The following is a 15,182-nucleotide window of genomic DNA, read 5'->3' on the forward strand; positions in this document are numbered from 1 at the left end:
ATAAGTTCATATTATTTGACTCAAACATTTATTCAAAAAGGTGTCACGAAAAAATACACATGCTAAATGTTAGTTACGTACTAATAAGAAGAAAAGAAAAGAAAAGAAGAAATGATGTTTGATACAGAACAAATAAAACTTGTGATGCATATATCGGCCCTGATTTAAAAGCATTCCCCAATTATTTATTTACGATTACGAAAGTGAAATATACTGAAGAATTTACACCAAGTGTGTGAAAAATCATGTCCCCAAAGCATTAACGTAACATAACCTGGCTATATACAAACGATCCATTCACACATGATAGAATATTAAATATTAATCAAAAGTCAACACAACTGCTGATGGAAAAACAGCCCACGCTGAAAACACCCCGAAAAATATTGGCAGTACAATATTGCATTTCCACCATTTTGGTTTAATACAGAGCTCATTTTATTGGTCAGGATTTGTTTTTCATATTTGTTATTTTGCAATTTGTTTTAATAATTTAATCCCCACTTTTTTTTGTCAATGCAAGTCGATACGAGTCGATTAAAAAGCGACTGATCGCGTCATGTGGAAGTCTCATGGCTTCAAAAATTCAGTCTATAAAATTTGTCTTCGTGTAAATTTTATCTATTTATATAGGTCTTTTTTTATATGAAGCTGGCTGTAGGTGTGCACATCGTCTGTTGGTTCGCTGCACAGAAATGCAAACGTTCACATGTACAAAAAAATCCTTGAAAAAATCCCGTCATTGAAAAAAAAGAAGGAAAAAAAAAGTCATCCTTTAGCTGTAAAATGGAAAAAGTGTAAAGACTGAGAAAAGGACAATCATAGTACATGTGGTTTAATTCACGTAGTAAAGCCAGTAGATGAGATTGAAAAGGGAAAAGACGGAGGGGAAAATTATCCGTGACCATCGATCGATGGCGTTGACGTCTGTAAGATCTGGGATTTTGATTTTCAGCTGTGAAGAGCGTCTGCGCAGTCGAGCCTTTTTAGGCTGCGCGTTTCGCTCCATGCTGTGCCGCCGTGGACCGCTCGCCTTCCTGTACTGGATCCCTGAGTTATCCAGCATCACGGAGGTGGAGTTTCTCGCATCGCTGACGCTGGTCGTGATCTCGTTCCCCGCCACTTCGTTATGGATCTCCAGCGTGGTCAGCAGGATGTTCCCCTGAGAGTCCACCTGCAGGAAAGAGCACAATCAGCACGCTGCTGACGTTCCGTCTCAATGATCTACGATGGAGCTGTGAATCTATAATAGAGATTTTTTCCTTTTTTTTGCAAACAAAACACATTTCACAAGTCTCTGTAAAAAGAATGCTGAATGTTCAAATCCTAATATCAGCACATCAGCACATTATGAGTTTTAAAGTGGATCAAGATGCATTTTTAGAATGTGAATTATTCCGTCCTGTGAAGTGGACGAGCTTTTCGGATGTATTTGGACAGACGAGTGAGAATGGAAATCACGGTCCGTTAATGGGTGAAAAGGTGAAGTGAGCTAAAATCATAAATCCGTTCATGTTCCTAAATCTGACCCGTCGTTTGTTGTAAAAGATATCTAGAGACAATCTACCTGTAAATACACCATTTTAGAGTGAACTTTAATGAATTTACAATAATATTTTACATTGAATAGAATTTTCATTTACAAATTTTTAAACTTATTTTTAATTTTTTACTCTGTCAACTGTTTTTCTTATCAATATTTTTATTTCAACAAAGTAATTTTTTTAAACAATAAGATTTTTACCAGTAAGTTTTTTTAAAATATACATTTTTTAACAGTAACTGATTAACAATAAAATTTTAAAGGCATGTTTTTTTTTTTTTTAAACAGCATTTAAAGCTGTACTGCCTTTCAGATTTTTCAAGTGTAGGTCATATAAGTAATTTTCCCGACATCCAATTATATTTATTTAATGAACCGAAAGCTACTGAATTCGAATCACAGACTTCCAATTTTATTCTTTTTTAAAAAAAATAGAGCAATTAACGAATTTATCTCCCTAAATTCTCCGTTATTTTTTCCTGCTTCACCATGACCCAATACAAGATACTACATCATGCATCACGTGGTGGGCTTTCCCCGTTCACACAAGGCATTGTGGGATACAAATTTGAAACAGGAGAGAAAAATGGAGGGCATGAGTGTGTGAATGAAACATGAAAGAGCGACTACAGTAACGGAAAGAAAGCGAGAAGAAAAGATGTTATGTTATATACGAAGGAAAGGAAACGCAGGACCAAACTAATAAATATCGGCGCTGAGCGAGCACCTCGGTGTGATCAGCTGTTCGTTTAGCGACAGAATGATGGAACGGTCAGTGCACGCTCAAAGGTAAACCTGTAGATGGCAGTAATGCAACACTGTGGATGCCAGCTGCCGTAAAACCCAAAAGAAGAAGAAGAAGAAGAAGGTAAACCTGCGCATGCGCACATGGACTTCCTCTGTCTGCTTGACTGCGCGAAGCCAGCGATTTCATGCACATTATTTGCTTTAATCCCCTCAAATTAAATAACCTCCCAGCCACAGAATGGCCTGATATTTTATGCGATATTACAGAAATAAACAGATATCACAATCACCACATTTCAGACGGAACTAAATTTCACCAATTTTATGAAATCAAAAGGCCGTCTAGATTAAAAATAAATAAATAACCAAACAGGGAGGTTTAATAGTACTTTTTTTTCATAGTTATCTTTCAGCAGTAGAGTTCTGTGCACAAGTCTTAGGCACATGTAAAGAATTGCTGTAGACAAAAAATGGCTTAAAAATAATGAAATGTTTCAACATTAAAAAAATATTATAAACAGTAATCACTAAGTCATAAAAAATGAAACAAAGTCGATATTTGGTGTGAGACGAGGCAAGTCCCTTTGCTTTAAAAAAAAAAAATCGTGTTCTCAGGTCCAGTGAGTGCAGTTTTATGCGGAAATGATCTGTAGGTTTTACTGAGCATCTTCCAGAACCAGCCGCAGTTCTTCTGGACACTTTGACTGTCACACTCACTTCTTCATTTTACACCAAAACCCAGCAGCCTTCATTATGTTTTCTTTTTTTACCTGAAAAGTGCTCTCTTATGGAATACGCTGCTCAGACGTAAACTTTTTTTTTTCTGTAGCATTTAATTTTGTGTTGGAGAAAAACAACAACCACCACCAAATGTTTGGAACTCTAAAATGTTTTTGTCATGTTTTGACTCGATAATGAATGTAGAAGTCATAAAATAGAAATGTATAACAAAGTTTTTTTCATACAAATAGATAGGGTACCTAAGACTTTTGCACAGAACTGTATATGTGACATAAAATGATCAATGGGCTTATTTTTACACCCAAACACTTGACACTCGGCATCTTTTGGGTTGTTTACAACAATTTAGAAGCGATGTATCCATGAGCTCCGATCGCCTCAGTAAGTCACGTTTGGAGTCGGTGACGTCACGATTTTGTCCTCAGAGTGTGATATTTGAACCTCGGAGAGAGTGAGATGTCAGCACATTTTCAGACACGGTTTTTCTTTTAAAACAAAATCTGTACAGAGTGTACAGGCACAAACATGAACAAATGAACACTCAAACATGTCTTGTATGGATATTATCTGTCAGTATCTCATCTCATCATCTCTAGCCACTTTATCCTGTTCTACAGGGTCGCAGGCAAGCTGGAGCCTATCCCAGCTGACTACGGGTGAAAGGCAGGGTTCACCCTGGACAAGTCGCCAGGTCATCACAGGGCTGGATATTATCTGTCAGTATAAAGGAGTTTATTTATGGGTTTTGCTTGGCGTGAAGGACATTCAGTTCACTCAGACTTTGTGAAGGAAATGCTCAGTGTTCCCTTGTTGTCTTTTAAAAAAAATATTATTACATGTTTTAAAATCAGTGAAGAATATATATACACACAGTGGTGCTTGAAAGTTTGTGAACCCTTTAGAATTTTCTATATTTCTGCATAAATATGACCTAAAACATCATCAGATTTTCACACAAGTCCTAAAAATAGATAAAGAGAACCCAGTTAAACAAATAAGACAAAAATATTATACTTGGCCATTTATTTATTGAGGAAAATGATCCAATATTACACATCTGTGAGTGGCAAATGTATGTGAACCTCTAGGATTAGCAGTTAATTTGAAGGTGAAATTAGAGTCAGGTGTTTTCAATCAATGTGATGACAATCAGGTGTGAGTGGGCACCCTGTTTTATTTAAAGAACAGGGATCTATCAAAGTCTGATCTTCACAACACATGTTTGTGGAAGTGTATCATGGCATGAACAAAGGAGATTTCTGAGGACCTCAGAAAAAGCATTGTTGATGCTCATCAGGCTGGAAAAGGTTACAAAACCATCTCTAAAGAGTTTGGACTCCACCAATCCACAGTCAGACAGATTGTGTACAAATAGAGGACATTCAAGACCATTGTTACCCTCCCTAGAAGTGGTCAACCAACAAAGATTACTCCAAGAGCAAGGCGTGTAATAGTTGGTGAGGTCACAAAGGACCCCAGGGTAACTTCTAAGCAACTGAAGGCCTCTCTCACATTGGCTAATGTTAATGTTCATGAGTCCACCATCAGGAGAACACTGAACAACAATGGTGTGCATGGCAGGATTGCAAGGAGAAAGCCACTGCTCTCCAAAAAGAACATTGCTGCTCGTCTGCAGTTTGCTAAAGATCACATGGACAAGCCAGAAGGCTATTGGAAACATGTTTTGTGGACGGATGAGACCAAAATAGAATTTTTTGGTTTAAATGAGAAGCGATATGTTTGGAGAAAGTAAAACACTGCATTCCAGCATAAGAACCTTATCCCATCTGTGAAACATGGTGGTGGTAGTATCATGGTTTGGGCCTGTTTTGCTGCATCTGGGCCAGGACGGCTTGCCATCATTGATGGAACAATGAATTCTGAATTATACCAGCAAATTCTAAAGGAAAATGTCAGGACATCTGTCCATGAACTGAATCTCAAGAGAAGGTGGGTCATGCAGCAAGACAACGACCCTAAGCGCACAAGTCATTCTACCAAAGAATGGTTAAAGAAGAATAAAGTTAATGTTTTGGAATGGCCAAGTCAAAGTCCTGACCTTAATCCAATCGAAATGTTGTGGAAGGACCTGAAGCGAGCAGTTCATGTGAGGAAACCCACCAACATCCCAGAGTTGAAGCTGTTCTGTACGGAGGAACGGGCTAAAATTCCTCCAAGCCGGTGTGCAGGACTGATCAACAGTTACCGGAAATGTTTAGTTGCAGTTATTGCTGCACAAGGGGGTCACACCAGATACTGAAAGCAAAGGCTCACATACTTTTGCCACTCACAGATATGTAATATTGGATCATTTTCCTCAATAAATAAATGACCAAGTATAATATTTTTGTCTCATTTGTTTAACTGGGTTCTCTTTATCTACTTTTAGGACTTGTGTGAAAATCTGATGATGTTTTAGGTCATATTTATGCAGAAATATAGAAAATTCTAAAGGGTTCACAAACTTTCAAGCACCACTGTGTATATATATATATATATATAAAATCTTGTGTGTCCAAAGAAATTTAACTGGAGCGGCGGCCACAATTATCGACACCTTTTCAGATTTACCAATAAGAAACAATTTTACAAAGGTGAGTTTCAGTTACAACAGTTTATTGGTTAATTAATCAACCGGAAGACACCCCCTCCCCCCTTTGATCTTGTCGTCTGATGACACAGCTCATTACCTGAGATGGAATTTTTTCAGCACGATCAGCAAGTTGAGAAAAACATGCTGTTTGGCATGGTGGAAAGATCATGAACATGTTTTTACTGATCAAATTCACCGATATTTCATGATCTCGTTGTCGAAACCTACTTTGTTTCTGACTCCTTCATTTGACAGCCACCATTTTGTATCTAAACACGCGTTTGAGAAGTCACGTGAGGCGTCAATAATAGTGATCACTTTCACCGGTGTCCACCATTATCGACACCCTGTGGAATTAAGGGACATTTACAACTGTTATGGATCGATCTTTGGGTAACATTGTTGAAGTAGATGAAGTACTTTAAAAAAAACAAAAACAAAGTGCTGTGATTTATAATCTTTTTTTTTCTGATTCATAACAGAATGGAATGTTTATAGAGTATTTGGAATCTGATTGCAATAAATAGAATTAGACCAGAATTAAATTCCTAGCATATAAAATATTACATGCTTGAAATATTCAGATTTTTCTATTCCATTTAGAAAAAAAATTATTTTTTGCAGTTTGTTGTAAATATCTCCCACATATTACAATTATCAGTAGACATTTTATATTTTTAGATATCAATTTAAAATCTCAATTAAAAAAAATAACTTGTTTGAAAATACTGAAGCTTCACCAATCTGAATCTAATTGCAACAAATTAGAGTATTGTTTGAATTATTGGTAAACTACAAAACTAGAAATTAATACAAACAACAATGAATGATTAACAAAATGTGATCTATGAAAATACTTAGAAAAGGAACAAAAAGTAAGCACGGATATTGATATATTTATATAAAAGATATTTTGTACTAAATATAAGTCTATGTAAAATAAATTTTAAATAAACACTAAATTTTGTTAACTTAATACCACATACTGATTATTTTTTTAAAATAAATATTTATCTGGGGGCGGCACGGTGGTGTAGTGGTTAGCGCTGTCGCCTCACAGCAAGAAGGTCCGGGTTCGAGCCCCGTGGCCGGCGAGGGCCTTTCTGTGTGGAGTTTGCATGTTCTCCCCGTGTCCACGTGGGTTTCCTCCGGGTGCTCCGGTTTCCCCCACAGTCCAAAGACATGCAGGTTAGGTTAACTGGTGACTCTAAATTGACCGTAGGTGTGAGTGTGAATGGTTGTCTGTGTCCAGGGCCATCGACAGGGGGGGACAACCGGGTATTTTGTCCCAGGCCCAGGCATGAGGGGGGGCCCAGAACTGGTCCCTCATGAAGATGCCATTCATCATTCTGTTTCATTTCAAAATGTGTTGATTTGGGGGAGAAAAATGTGCTATATTTGCATTCAATGAATGATTTCTGGTTCTTTTGCCTTTATTGTCTTCGAAAATAGATTCAAGAACCCACCTACCACCCCTAATGCAGAAGTGGTTTGGTCTTTGATTAAGGCGCCAAATAACACGGCACTATTCCATCATAACGCTTCGACAATAAGCATGCGAGCCCGTTTGCCAACATGCACAAGTCAGGAGCAAAGAAAAGAAAAGAGAAAAAGAGATGAAGAAGCCAAGTGCCTCAGGGGCTCACTGCATAGATATTTTAGAAAAGATTCAGATGATGCAGCAGGTGGTGAAGGCAGTGGGGCAGCTGAGCCAGGTAAGACACAGATAACTTTTTTCCAGCCCCGTAATGTAACCCCAGCACGCGCGACGCGCCATTCATAATTATAAAGTAGGGGATAGCAGGGTACACTGAGTGAACACTGAAATGCACAGGGCATTGAATTATTTCATAAACATATCAGTTTAATAACACTGTGTTGCATATATCTCAATGAAGCAAAGAATAGCACATTGGCCCACAATCATATCCAAATGTTTTAGGCACGCTTGCTGAGCTGCGCTGAGCTGGACTCCGGTTAGCTGAAAGCCCGTGGAACGCGGTCTCTTGTTAATTAAACCTTATTTTGTTGGAAATCATCCCGTGTAGATACGACGGCATGTGAAATTGCCAGCTAGATAGAGTTTAACGTAACGAATGGGCTATAAATGGGGTGTTTTGAGGTTAGTCTGTTGCAAAACATTAAACTTTCGCTTAGACTGGATACTCTTCAAACAATTCCCTTGCTCAAGTGAAAAATTATAGGCCTGTATGAAAAGCGCAATTAATGAAAGTAGCCTAATAAGCCCTAAATGAATAAAACAACCTCTGTTTTATTGTTGTTGCTTACACGTTAAGATTTTGAAATCTTCTCGGTCCAGTTCTATATCCAGGGAACGTTGTAATCCTTTTGGTTTATCTGTAATAAACGTGTCAGCCCCCAGGTCAGATAGGCTAATGTTACGTGGTTGGGAGGGTGTCAATTTTTTTGTAACATTCTAAATCGAGTACGGAAAGGACGTTTATGAAAAACAAGACAAAAAAATACACTGAAAAACTCACTGTACACATCACTAGTGGTGATGCTTCTATGTTCAGATTTTGGGAAAGCCATAACTCCGTTCTCATTGAGGCCCAGTTCCATCCCGTAAACAATCATTTTGGTTTATCAACTACCTGCGCTCAAACATGTCACAGGAGAGGCTCAGTGGGCTGGCTATGCTCTCTATAGAGCGCGAACTTGCAAAGAAGCTGGACTTCAATGACCTTATTGATGACTTTGCCACAGCAAAAGTCCGGCGCATTGCATTTCGCACCTGAATAGTTGCAGACTAAGGAAATGTTCAAACTGTAAATATGTTGAAATGTTGAAATAAAATGGTTGACTGTTATAATGGGCTTGGAATACCTGTTATTTAAGGGTTGGAGTGAATGGAGACTGTGAAAAGAGGGGTTGGGTGTGGGTGGTTGCTGTGTGGCGATGTGCGTGCGCGTGTATGTGTGTGTGCATGGGGGCACTCAGATTATTTTTTTGGGGGGGCCCACTCAGATTATTTTGTCCCGGGCCCAGCCAAAGCTGTCAACGGCCCTGTCTGTGTCTATGTGTCAGCCCTGTGATGACCTGGCGACTTGTCCAGGGTGTACCCCGCCTTTCGCCCGTAGTCAGCTGGGATAGGCTCCAGCTTGCCTGCGACCCTGTAGAACAGGATAAAGCGGCTACAGATAATGAGATGAGATGAAATAATTATCTGGGTGTTGATAATTGTGGAACGGTGTCGATAACTGTGGACAAAGGTGTTGATAATTGTGGAATGATGTCACGTGATCTGATGCACCAAGTAATCGGGAATCAACTAATTTTTTTCCAGTGGAAGTTTGAGTAATTATTCATGCACAATTTATGTACAGTATTGAATGTCTTTTCTACTTTTGCAACGGCCAAAAGATCATTAAGGTGTCGATAATTGTAGCTGCCGCTCTAGTATCATATATAATTTGTACACATTGGAAGAAACGCAAGAAAAACATGGATTAGAGTTATAAAACAGACAATGATTTTAAAAAATAAGATATCTTGAAGTTTTGTACCTCAGGGCTAAATGTTATCTCATGAAAGTTATCTGGTTAACCCCTGGTTCATTTTTGTTAAAAAAATAATTTATATATAGTGAAAATGAAACCATACGAGTTTAACAAAAGGCAGAATTTTAAATTTATGCAAATTTATTTTTAAATAATTAAGATTTAGTTTTTAATTTGTTCTTCTAAAAGATAAAATTTAACTTTTTTGTTGAAAAAGAAAAGTTGTTTGACAATTTGATGGCCTGAAGAATTTATTTTTTTCCAAATTTGGGTGGTAATGAAGGAAATAGTTTGTTTCCCTACATTAGTCCTTGAAGGTGGCATGTAAAAATTACTGAGGGACGAATATCTGGTGTTAAAGGAATGAATGCTATTAACAAAACGGAACCAATTATCAAATTGCTCTGGTAATTGCCATGTTTTCCATTGATAGAAGAATTTGATAACATTTAGCTGGAAGATATTTTCAGCTGTTCAAATTTCCATCAGGTTGAGAAAAGGGAGAGCACTATCTGTTTCTCTAACATAGAGTTTGGCAAAAAAAAAAAATTAAACCTGGCTATATATCATCTCATTATCTGTAGCCGCTTTATCCTGTTCTACAGGGTCGCAGGCAAGCTGGAGCCTATCCCAGCTGACTACGGGCGAAAGGCGGGGTTCACCCTGGACAAGTCGCCAGGTCATCACAGGGCTGACACATAGACACAGACAACCATTCACACTCACATTCACACCTACGCTCAATTTAGAGTCACCAGTTAACCTAACCTGCATGTCTTTGGACTGTGGGGGAAACTGGAGCACCCGGAGGAAACCCACGCGGACACGGGGAGAACATGCAAACTCCGCACAGAAAGGCCCTCGCCGGCTACGGGGCTCGAACCCAGGACTTTCTTGCTGTGAGGCGACAGTGCTAACCACTACACCACCCAAAAATGGAAGTCAGTGATTCAAATTCAGTAGCTTTTGGTCACTAAACAAAAATAATTGGGTGTTGGGGAAAATTCTTTTTATGACCTACACTTGAAAAATCTGAAAGGCAGTCTACTTTAACTTTGACTAATTCTTAGTTAACTATATTTTGCAATTCATTGCCTTTTTTTGAGGAGACAAATATTTTTGTGTCATCAGTGAATAGCCTAAATTTAAGAAGAGTCGAGCAGTTAGGAAGATCGTTTATGTAGAGGAGGAAAAGCAGAGGACTGACTGAAGTACCTTGAGGAATGCCATAGTTTATGTTCTACTTTGACAACTCAAAGTTTCTTATTGATACGCATTGCTGTCGATTGCTTAGATAGTTAGTAAACAATTTTAAAGGGCACCCCTCTAATACCATACCTTTTTCACTTGCTTAGCAAAATTCTATGGTCGACAGTGAAATCAAGAAAGATGCCACATGTAAATAAGTTATTATTAATTGATTTTTTAAGGTTCTCGGTGATTTCTGAAATAGCATGTTTGGTTGATCTTCCTTTATGAAGCCTTTTGTTATTTGTGCTGATACTCTGCTTTCCAACTTTGTTTGTACTTTTTTTCTTTGTCTTTGCCTCTGATAATCTGTTTGCGCCTCGCCTGACCATTGCTTGTTTTTGACTCTGCCTTTGCATATCGTTTTGGATTTATCTTCCAGCTTTGCCTTATTAAACTCTCTGCTGCTTTTAAATCCACCTTTCTCCTGCATTCCTGACAAAATTAAATTTGGAGAACATTTTAATTGTATCCTAAAGTGTAATGTTCTTCAGCAACAGTTACAGTAAAATAATATTTACTTGCAGTAGAACATTGAATAAAAGTTACACTAATGTCTACTCTTATTTCAATAAATATATTTTTACAGCGTAATCATTGTGTTTATTTTATATGTGCTATTATTTCATATATAATATTTTGATTGGCAGGTGCTTTACATAACCTGAGTCTATTAATTGAACAGAATACCACATAAAATAAATCTGTATTTTATTGAACAAAAATCAATGTTTTTGTTTCTTGAAAGGGTGTATGAAATCTGTTGTTGATTCATTTTCACTCTTGAATCTCTTTTGGAAAGATATACAGTACTGTATAATTACACATCAGACATCACAGTAATGATGTGGACCAGGATCATGGGAACTCATTACTGCTGATCTGAATCTGATCTAAACATTAATGAGGAAGATGAAGCAGCGGAAGATGAGAAAGAAACAGAGATGGAGTGTTGTGTACTGTAAATCCACAAAATGCATGAGTGAGAAGAAAGGTGCACGTTTGCTTTCGACAAAATCTACATAGTGACATTGAGTGGCTTCAATAATACACACACATTTATACACACACTCACCCCTCGTGAGTGATGGTGACCTTGTACCTGATTGGACTGTTTAACTCCCGATGCTTTGCAATTCCCTCCCTCTTGAGCAGACTGGCAAAAAAAAAAAAAAAAAGCAGACCATCTTTATCTTTCACAGGTGCAAGCTTAAAATCTGAATAATAAAGCTAAGAGACTCATTGGGCAGAGCCAGACACATTGAAACAATGGCCATGTTGGATAGAATTGGATAGTAATTTTCAAATGGACACCATTCAACTGGAAAGTCTCAAACTGTGAAGAGATGCTAGATGTGTGCAGTGTTCTCTCATGTAAAGTTGTCACAACAAAAGTAAAACATTTCTGAGAACATTCATATTTCTCAGGAATAGCAGTGCACAGAAATCGAACTAATACCATCAAGGGGATGTGGTGATTTTATCAGCTAATTTCTTCAGAATCTATCCAACTGGCCTGCCACAAGTGCATACTAAAAGTACACTAACTTGATCATTCAGTTTGATTTCAATGCTAAGAGCTTTGGTTTTGCTCTCTCACTGGCATCTGGTGTAACTCTATCCTTCCATCTGTGGCTAATCTATTTTTGCCTCAAGTTCATCATCTTCTCATCAACAATGATTAGCCTTTCTTAAACTACAGCTGCACTACATGTAAAGCGGGTTTACAGGATCTGGGCACTAAAGTAAGGACGCTGGTGTTTGTATATGGCAGGAATGACAGGAAGCATCACCTTGTTTCCATCATATTTGGTGCGGTCGTTATTTGCTTTCTCAGCCTTTTCTGCCATTTTCTTCTGCATCTGAGGGCCTCGTCCAAAGAAGATATAATTGACAAAGGCATATTCAAGTAGGGCTAAGAAGACGAAGACGAAGCAACCCATCAGGTACATGTCTATGGCTTTGACGTACGGGATCTTGGGCAGTGTTTCTCGAAGGTGCGTGTTGATGGTGGTCATGGTAAGGACAGTCGTGATACCTGTGGAAGAAGAACAACAGCAACTTTATCACATGTACACTTGTGAAATTCCTCTCTGCATTTAACCCATCTGAAGCAGTGAACACACACGCACACACCCAGAGCAGTGGGCAGCTATGCAAACAGCGCCTGGGGAGCAGTTGGGGGTTAGGTGCCTTGCTCAAGGGCATCTCAGCCTAAGGCCACCCCATGTTAACCTAACCGCATGTCTTTGGACTGTGGGGGAAATATGCAAACTCCACACAGAAAGGCCCCCATTGGCCACTGGGCTTGAACCCAGAACCTTCTTGCTGTGAGGCAACAGTGCTAACCACTACACCACCGTGCCACCCGAATCAAGAGTCAAGTTTTAACATGATGTGGTAAAAAGGTGGAATATGTAAAGAATAACATTTCACTTGGAGAATCTCAAAGAATGCTTTCTCTCAGAGCGTACTAACTACCAAGAGCTGAATACTTAACACCCGAAAGGTTCTTGGTATGAATATGAAGGTAATGAGAAATAATTTAAAGTTTGTACCATACACTTACCAGGTTAATTCACACACTTTTACAAAAACATGTTCTTCAAGGATTCTTGGATAATTAAGCTTTGCTTCCAAAAAGCATTCGACTTGGAGCATTCTCTAATAGGGGAATACAGTGGGGCAAAAAAGTATTTAGTCAGCCACCAATTGTGCAAGTTCTCCCACTTAAAAAGATGAGAGAGGCCTGTAATTTTCATCATAGGTACACTTCAACTATGAGAGACAGAATGGGGGGAAAGAATTCAGGAAATCACACTGTAGGATTTTTAATGAATTAATTGGTAAATTCCTCAGTAAAATAAGTATTTGGTCACCTACAAACAAGAAGCAAGATTTCTAGCTCTCAAAGACCTGTAACAACTTCTTTAAGAGGCTCCTCTGTCCTCCACTTGTTACCTGTATTAATGGCACCTGTTTGAACTCGTTATCAGTATAAAAGACACCTGTCCACAACCTCAAACAGTCACACTCCAAACTCCACTATGGCCAAGACCAAAGAGCTGTCAAAGGACACCAGAAACAAAATTGTAGACCTGCACCAGTCTGGGCAAGACTGAATCTGTAATAGGTAAGCAGCTTGGTGTGAAGAAATCAACTGTGGGAGCAATTATTAGAAAATGGAAGACATACAAGACCACTGATAATCTCCCTCGATCTGGGGCTCCATGCAAGATCTCACCCCGCGGGGTCAAAATGATCACAAGAATGGTGAGCAAAAATCCCAGAACCACACGGGAGGACCTAGTGAATTACCTGCAGAGAGCTGGGACCAAAGTAACAAAGGCTACCATCAGTAACACACTACACCGCCAGGGACTCAAATCCTGCAGTGCCCCCTGCATAAGCCAGTACATGTCCAAGCCCATCTGAAGTTTGCTAGAGAGCATTTGGATGATCCAGAAGAGGATTGGGAGAATATCATATGGTCAGATGAAACCAAAATAGAACTCTTTGGTAAAAACTCAACTTGTCATATTTGGAGGAGAAAGAATGCTGAGTTGCATCCAAAGAACACCATACCTACTGTGAAGCATGGGGGTGGAAACATCATGCTTTGGGGCTGTTTTTCTGCAAAGGGACCAGGACGACTGATCCGTGTAAAGGAAAGAATGAATGGGGCCATGTATCGTGAGATTTTGAGTGAAAACCTCCTTCCATCAGCAAGGGCATTGAAGATGAAACGTGGCTGGGTCTTTCAGCACGACGGTGATCCCAAACACACCGCCCGGGCAACGAAGGAATGGCTTCATAAGAAGCATTTCAAGGTCCTAGAGTGGCCTAGCCAGTCTCCAGATCTCAACCCCATAGAAAATCTTTGGAGGGAGTTGAAAGTCCGTGTTGCCCAGCGACAGCCCCAAAACATCACTGCTCTAGAGGAGATCTGCATGGAGGAATGGGCCAAAATACCAGCAACAGTGTATGAAAACCTTGTGAAGACTTACAGAAAACGTTTGACCTCTGTCATTGCCAACAAAGGGTATATAACAAAGCATTGAGATGAACTTTTGTTATTGACCAAATACTTATTTTCCACCATAATTTGCAAATAAATTCTTTAAAAATCAGACAATATGATTTTCTGGATTTTTTTTTCTCATTTTGTCTCTCATAGTTGAGGTATACCTATGATGAAAATTACAGGCCTCTCTCATCATTTTAAGTGGGAGAACTTGCACAATTGGTGACTGGCTAAATACTTTTTTGCCCCACTGTACTTGTAGGGACCTACATCAAACCTTTACAGTTTTCCTCAATGGAGAAAAAAAAAAGTGTCAGAATTTTTTTCTAAGTAGAACATTTTAGGAGGCCAAGAACCCGTAATTATCTAATAAAGCTTTAAATAACCCTTTTTCCTCTAAAAGTGTAATACCAAAACATCAAAATGTTAAACAATTTAGGAGTTCTGAGGATTAATAAATAAATGATGAGCAATAATTTGGAGTTTGTACCACAAACCTATCCAGTTATGACAAAAAAAGGCTTCTTCAATGGTTCTTCAAGGGTTCATTATATACAGTAATTAAGCATTCATACCTTTGGAAAAAAATGTTCTACATTGAGTCCTTTGTGATAGGAAAATACCTTGTGACAGTTTTACATCAAGCAATAAAAAACTTGAGACTTTAAAGGTGTGACAACAGCAGGCCAACAGCCTTTGCAAACAACCTTACAAATGCTCCTTGCCACGCTGCTACAGTGGTTCTGAAGGAACGATGCTCCACTC

General features: G+C 38.7%; 1 protein-coding gene across 4 annotated transcripts in view; it reads right to left on the reverse strand.

Annotated features, from left to right (window-relative positions):
• Positions 1-835: 835 nt before the first annotated feature.
• gabrb3 (gamma-aminobutyric acid type A receptor subunit beta3) overlaps positions 836-15,182 on the reverse strand; it is a 160,695-nt gene continuing 146,348 nt past the window's right edge. The window contains exons 8-10 of one of the 4 annotated variants that reach the window (XM_060920174.1): positions 12,187-12,431; positions 11,469-11,549; positions 836-1,174 (exon numbers count right to left, since the gene is read on the reverse strand). In XM_060920174.1, the coding sequence (XP_060776157.1) occupies positions 836-1,174; positions 11,469-11,549; positions 12,187-12,431 (665 nt within the window). Of the gene's footprint in view, positions 1,175-11,462; positions 11,550-12,174; positions 12,432-15,182 lie in introns of all 4 variants that reach the window. The other 3 variants (XM_060920175.1, XM_060920177.1, XM_060920176.1) reach the window with 3 other exon arrangements.

Source organism: Neoarius graeffei, chromosome 4 (assembly GCF_027579695.1).
Source record: "Neoarius graeffei isolate fNeoGra1 chromosome 4, fNeoGra1.pri, whole genome shotgun sequence".
Lineage (NCBI taxonomy): Eukaryota > Metazoa > Chordata > Actinopteri > Siluriformes > Ariidae > Neoarius > Neoarius graeffei.